At 40.5% G+C, this 7,221-nt stretch overlaps 1 protein-coding gene across 3 annotated transcripts in view; it reads right to left on the reverse strand.

Moving 5' to 3' along the window:
• rims2a (regulating synaptic membrane exocytosis 2a) overlaps positions 1–6,871 on the reverse strand; it is a 973,874-nt gene extending 967,003 nt beyond the window's left edge. For 2 of the 3 annotated variants that reach the window (XM_043688425.1, XM_043688424.1), the window contains exon 1: positions 6,825–6,871. In XM_043688425.1, coding sequence (XP_043544360.1) covers positions 6,825–6,841 — 17 coding nt within the window. In that variant the 5' untranslated portion in view covers positions 6,842–6,871. The remainder of the gene's footprint in view (positions 1–6,824) is intronic. The other variant, XM_043688426.1, reaches the window with a different exon arrangement.
• Between the last annotated feature and the right edge of the window lie 350 nt (positions 6,872–7,221).

Genomic DNA, 7,221 nt, shown 5'->3' on the forward strand with positions numbered 1-7,221 from the left:
TGAAGTCCAGTTGGGCTTGAGCTAGCAGGCACTTTTGCATGGTTACATCATTAATCCCACATAACTAAGAAACAAACAAACAAACAAATCTCTTCGTATCTCATTAAGGGTTAAACGAAAGTCACATGCCTTTGCCAGTCACCTTAACAGAGTCAAAAATCCCGATTCAGATCGCCCTAGTTCGCAAATTGCCGAGCATAACCAAGAGCATCTCAGAATTAGAGGTGGCTTAGAGTCATAATATTCCTTAACTAAATTTATCAACTCCTCAAAAGGAGTTGATAGCTGGTGCCTCAGAAAAAGTTTGGCTCCTCATAACCGAAAAAAGCTGCGGGTCCACAAGCTCTCAGAATTACCCTTCATTGGGGCAAATGAAAATCAATCTCATTTGCTCAGGAAAAATAATGAATTATTTCCATATATCATTCACAGTATTTGACAGCAGGATCAAACCTATCAAGCTTCCCAAATAATGCCATGATGCCAGAAATGCTTACCCCAACTCAAAAGCGACTGCAACAAATGAATTTCTTCAGGAACGTGCTTTTCTCTCATCAGCACCAAATTAACTCAAGGTCAGTATCCTGTCATCAAATCACCTTTTATTTACAAATGGAGAGTCCTTGACACTGATCCAGCTCCCTCAGTGCCAGCTCTCAGAGTGAGCATGAGTGTGACACACCTGTTCTTATCAGCCAGGGCTCCCTGATTGGACCAGGTTAACAGCCTCACATCAGGGAATGCATTCTGTGACGTCCACCCAGCTGACCTCATTACAACCACCACAATTATGACCACATTATGTTTGTTCTTCATGTTTCTTACATTTTCTTCTCATGTCTTTGTGGATCTTGTTTACTTTGTACTCAGCAAAAATACTTATTCTCTCCATCTCAAACCTCAACTTAGACCTATTTTACATCCCTTCTCTTCTTTTACCACCATTTAAAAACTCCTTTGTCTTTTGCACTGGGCCTTTATACCATCTGTTCCCTTTTCCCCTCCTCTCTGTTAAAAGTATGAAAAAAAAGCTTTCTAACCTTTTACGGTTCTGAAGAGTAATACTTGAACTAAACATTAACAAAAATAGATATTAATGGACAAACAAGTCTGTCAGAATATGTGAAGGAAAGCAGAGTTCTTTAGAATGTTCTTAAAGTGTTGACTCTGTTTCTCTCTCCACAGATAGAGCCAGACTTGCTGAGTTTCTTCACCACTTTCTGTGTTTGTTCACTATCATTGGTATTTCTTATGTAGCAACAGGTGCCCAAGCCCAAATGCAAGTCATACTCTTGTTACCAGCTGGGAAAGCCGAGATGATCCTTACTCAAGTACACTGTGCCTAATGGAGACCCCTCCATGCTAATTTTCACAATTTTGCAAATTTTAAACATGCCAATATCCTGTTGAAATGAACATCCAAAATTAGGAGCAACTGTAACCTACTTAGCTCCACAGTCCTGCTCTGACATTCAATAATGAATCCGATCTGATTACTGCACACTTCTGCCTACCACTAACAACCTTTCATCCTCTTTTTGCATTGGTGATCATTTTCCAGCATTCTGGAAGTGAACCAATGGACAGGAGGATAGCTGTTAGGACTGCCCATGGTTAAGCGGCACAAAATGGCTGACAGCTGCCTGTAGCCAATGCAGCAGAACATGGCTGACAGTAGTTACATTGCTGGTGGGGAAAACGCTGGAGTCAATTCTTAAGGATGTAAGAACTGAGCATTTGGAACGTGGTGACAGAATCTGTCCAAATCAGCATGGATTCACTAAAGGGAAATCATGCTTGTCAAATCTCCTGGAATTCTTTGAGGATGTGACCAGTAGAGTGGACAAGGGTGAATCAGTCGATGTTATATATCTGGACTTTCAAAAGGCTTTTGTGAAGGCTCCACACAAAAGATTACTAAGCAAAATTAAAGTTCATTATATTGGAGGTAATGCATTGACATGGACAGATAACTGGTTGACAGACAGGAAGCAGAAAGTTGGAATAAATGGTTCCTCTTCAGAGTGGCAGGCAGTGATGGGTTGGATACCGCAGGGTTCAGTGCTGAGACCTCAGCTGTTCACAATATACATTAACCATTTGGATAAAGGAATTGAATGCAATATCTCCAAATCTGTAGATGACTCTAAGCTGATTGGCAGTGTGTGCTCTGAAGAGGATGCTGGAGGTTGCAGGGGGAGTTGAAAAGAGGGGCTGAGTGGGCAAATACTTGGCAAATGTAATGTAATGTGGAAAAATGTGAGGTTATCCATTTTAGTCACAAAACCAGAAAGGCAGATTATTATCTGAATGGTGGCTGTTTAGGAAAACTTGGCGTGCAATGAGACCTGGATGTCATGGTGGAACAGGTGCTGAAGGTTGGCATGCAGGTGCAGCAGGTAGGGAGGAAAGCTATTGGTACGCTGGTCTTCATAGTAAGAGGATTTGAGTATCGGAGTAAGGATGTCTTGCTGCAGTTATACTGGGCCTTAGTGAGGCCACATCTTGTTTGTGGTGTGCAGTTCTGTTCTCTTAGTCTGAAGAAGAAAATTCTTGCTATTGAGGGAGTCCAGTGAAGGTTCACCAGAATAATTCCCAGGATGGCAAGACTGACATATGTGGAAAGACTGGATAAACTGGGTTTGTATTCACTGGAATTTAGAAGAATTGGGGAGGGGGAGGGGAACGTCAGAAACATATCAAATCCTAATGGGACAGGACAGACTAGATGCAGGAAGAATGTTCCCAGTATTGGGGAATTCCAGAAAGAGAGGTCACAGTAGAAGAATAAAGGGGAAGCCAGTCAGGAGGGAGAGGAGGAAGAATTTCTTCACTCAGAGTTACCAACCTGTAGAATTCTCACCCACAGGAAGTCGTTGGGGTCAGTTCATTAGCTTTTTCAAGAGGGAGCTGGAACTGACCCTTGTAACTAAAGAGATCAAAGGGTATGGGGAGAGGGTGGGAATGAGATACTAAGATTGCATGATCAGCCATGGTTGTATTGAATGGTGGCGTAGGCTCAAAAGGGCTCACTCCTGCACTTATTTTCCATGTTTCTATTACTGCAAAATTATTTTCTCTTCATATACGTATGAAAGTTTCCCTTTCATAAGAATAACCACTAGTGCGAGAGAAACTTAGGAGGTCTGGGAGCATTTGTGGAGAAAGAAAAACAGATTTAACATTTTGAATGCTAATATGACTCTTCTTCCAAACCCAAAAAATGTTTGAAAATGTGTATTTGTAGACTTTTAGCAGAGGCAGAGCAGGGGTGAATAGAACAGTGATATAGAGGCCGTAGAAAGAAATACGTAAAATAGGCGCGAATTCAGGTGTCGAAGGGAGAGAATGGGTCCTTTTTACTGACAACAAAGTGATCAAGACAAGGCTGCTGGAGGGGATGTGGCAGAAAGAGGAGAATGTCTGAAAAATTGAGAAAAGTGTGATTCCTTTACATAGGCACACATGGATTGGCCTCCACCCTCACTTGTGCACATCATCCTGGACCCTAACCAATCATTGTGTAAAAATGTTTTCCTCATGATTAGTTAATTTGCTATTCACCTTATAGCAGTCTCCTATGACTCTTGCAACAAAAAGGAAACAAAAATCTTTGTCACCAAATAGGAGCTCAGGATACAGATAAATAGAACAATGAATTAGATCTTTGCTTTGTTTGCAAATGGTACTTCTAATTGCAGGGAAATGGTGAAAGAGCTCAGGAGAATGGAATTAACTGAGTAGCATATTTAAAATGCCAGAACAAGCAGAACAGCCTTCTTCTACGCTGTGTCATTCTCCAGGCAGGACTTTCCAAAGCCCGAATAAGTAGGATGATAGCATGTCAGTTGGGACAATATGTGAGATTGGTAAAATTAGATTCACAACGCCAAAGGGTTTAAGGGTAAGCCAAGAATCTCTGTCTTGGCCAACATTCCCTACAGCCTCAGAATACATTCCAACAATGACACCTGCATCATTTTGTGCAAAAGGTTTGCCATCTCACAGGCACTCACTACTTCACTTTGGCATATCTGAGTCACTTATAATACATTACAGCACTTCATTTCAAAGCTCACCAACATCTTACATTTCAATGTTGCTGCAGGCCACTTTAAGTTTAGGGATAAGTATAAGTTTAGGGATGTGTTGCTTGCTCTCAGTGCCCATTCACTTTGTCTTTTCATCTCTGCTTTCTCATCTGCACATCACAACCTCGTTCAGAACTTATAGCTCGACAGTATGTCAGTCTGGTTTTGCGGTTTTGCGCAGACAAATTTGGGTAACTTGTCACATTTGCCAGCAGTGAACAGTCAAGGGGGTGAACGTTGCCATATAAAACTGCTCTAGATCAAATGTCATACCTACAGTATGTGCCAGCAACATTCTCAGCAATCACACTGAATATGTTTCCACAAAATGGCCATGTCAGAGTCTAAGCAAAGTCATCCTTAATCAAGTCAACAGAGACTATTGTCAGTCAGCATGCCCCCACCAGAGTGGGTCAAGGGCAGTGACCAATCTCAGAACCAGGAGGCCAAGAATCTATTGTCCTCAAAGCCATTTCCTTGGGATTAGCAAGTGCATTGCCACCACAGAGTCAACGTCCCAGGACACTGTCACAGATCTGTGTGTTTTAATGGGCAGGATTTGTATCCAGATGGCCAGCCCATCACAGTTAGGTCCAGGTGACAGCGGCACCAAATTTTTTTATGCGACTGGCTACTTCGAAGGATCTACTGAAGACCAATCACGATCTCTCAACTCGCAACCCTCAACCCACAAATGCATCTTGGCCAATTTTGATTCCATTTGTGCCAGATCACATCCTTTATCACATTTTTCCATGACAAGGTCAGTGCTGCAGCCTCTCGGTGGACTTTGTCGACATTGCTGGTTTCTCCCAGATATAGGGCAGCTAAAGACTGTACACACTGTCTTGAGAATGTCATACCATAACATTAAAGGACTCCATTCGATCAATGTTCAAATCATTTGTGATCGTTATCGCATCTTAAGAGTCTGCATCAGATAGCCCAGAAGGTCCCCATATCCTTGAGAACTCATTTCCTGCTTCATCTCAAGCGCCATATGCCTTACAAAGTTTGCTACTTGGAAAGAAGGTTTCCTTCTGCAATTACTGTTGATCACCATTGCACAAACCCTTGATTGAGGCTGAGTGTAGATACAATGCAGATTACTCTTCCATTAAAGCCACCACGGAGTAGACGATAGGCCTCCTGAAGATGAAATTCTAATGGTTGGATCAGTATGGCACAGTTTTGCAGTCCAGCCCATCAGGCTGCACCACATGTTCAACTGGAATAGACAAGAGGGGGTATGATGGATGCTGAAAAGCTGGAAGAGCAGCAGCAATCTTCAAAGGAGGAAGTTGAGGACATTGAGCAGAATGACCATCACCTTCACCACGATACAGCACTATAGCAGAATGCAAGAAGCCAAACAGGACTAACTTGATACCCGCTTTCAATAGATGTCAGTTGATGACACAATCCTTCATTCACCGTAAATTTGTTGTTACTTGAAAGCAAGCAACCACACTCAGAAACAAATGAAGCTTGTTTTTGTGAGATTTATACCTTTGCTTTTCCTGTTAATCAAAAGCATAAGCATTTTCAACTATTTAAAGTCTTTCCAACATATCACACTCCAAAACTGAACAATGATAAGGTATTATGCTATGTTGCACATTAGGGTAAGTGCAACCCTTAGACAGGATTCTATCATAGAATAAAACTAAGAGTCAGGCAGGTCATGATGCATTTGTACTTCTGCCAAAGTGGAATTCTATTTCCAAGAAGCCTTTAGAAGCTTTTCTTTTTCATTTCCCATACTGTGCGTACTGTGAAGAGTATTCATGGCTAGCAGTGATTGGCTTAATGCATAGCTGGCTCTTAAACAGGATTCTAACAGCGGAAATCTTAGAAAGTTCCAACAGAAATGATGACCATGATTGCTGCTGAGTATAAAAGAAAGGGTGCAAAGTATTAAGATGACCAAGACAGAATTGCGAGAGACATCTCACTAAAGCTCATGGAGAGATGCTGAAAATTGGCATAATCAATTCCAAATAAAATTCAGCTCTTTGATTCTATGTTTTTAATAGAACAAAATAGTATAGTTAAACTATCAAACTATATTATCAATTGTTTGCAAAATTGATAGCTTTCCAATTCAGTAACATCTCTATTCAATAATATCTCCATTCAATACAAGGATTTGAAAAGTCCTGTCTCATAATAAGTTGTTGTATGATCATTTCCAGGGCTATTAAGTTTAAAAAAAACTATTCTGAAGAAAAGTCTACTCTTCAACTGTTTGGAAAAGCATGCAAATCAACATTTCAACAGTTTCAGGCTGTCCATCATCTCCTCTGTGGAAATGGAAAGTTACTGTCCAAGCTGTCAGAACTCTATCTTATGAAGATTCATTGATTTGCTTATTTGTCTTTGGGCAAAAAAAATTCAACTACACAGAAACTTAAGAGTGATGTTATATCAAGCATGAAGACGAGAACACAACAAGATCCACTTTATAATAACAAAAATAAACATTAGTTCCAGATTTTAATTCATCTCTTGGGTTTAGTTCTCCTTTCAGCTGAACAATATAGCCCAGTACCATTGTTTCAAGAACGTTCGCAAATCTTTTCCTTTCCAATTCTTGTCTCTTAACTCACAAATATTAAGGTAAACATCAATACTATTGCCCAATGTTAGATACACATTTTCAAATTATTATTACTGCAAAAGTCCATTTAAATTTAGAAACAAAAACAATCCAGCAAATATATTAAATCCTACCTGTTCCAAATGGGCATGACGTTTTGTCAAATATATGGACACAATTTTCAACAGATAAAAATATTACTTTAACAAGTAACAGTCTTGCAGTTTTTAATCCAGTAATGCTGACCACGTGTACAGTACTCATCCCAGGGACAGACAACAGCATTCATACATGTCTTAGAATTTTCCTGCGTTTCCTCCGCAGTCTTCTTATGATCTATGTGTAATAACAGCAGAAAGCAGTTCATGACCTTACCACATAGCATTCCCCAAATCTAAATCTCACTCCGCACTGCGTGACAAAGTCAATAAAGTCTCATTTATTGAATCAATACAATGCCAGGTTTTTGTCAGAAGGTAGGCTTCTAGCTGTGGCCATCTTGTTCAATCCCAAGGCAACTGCTGTGGCTGC

The sequence above is a fragment of the Chiloscyllium plagiosum genome, chromosome 4 (assembly GCF_004010195.1).
Source record: "Chiloscyllium plagiosum isolate BGI_BamShark_2017 chromosome 4, ASM401019v2, whole genome shotgun sequence".
NCBI lineage: Eukaryota > Metazoa > Chordata > Chondrichthyes > Orectolobiformes > Hemiscylliidae > Chiloscyllium > Chiloscyllium plagiosum.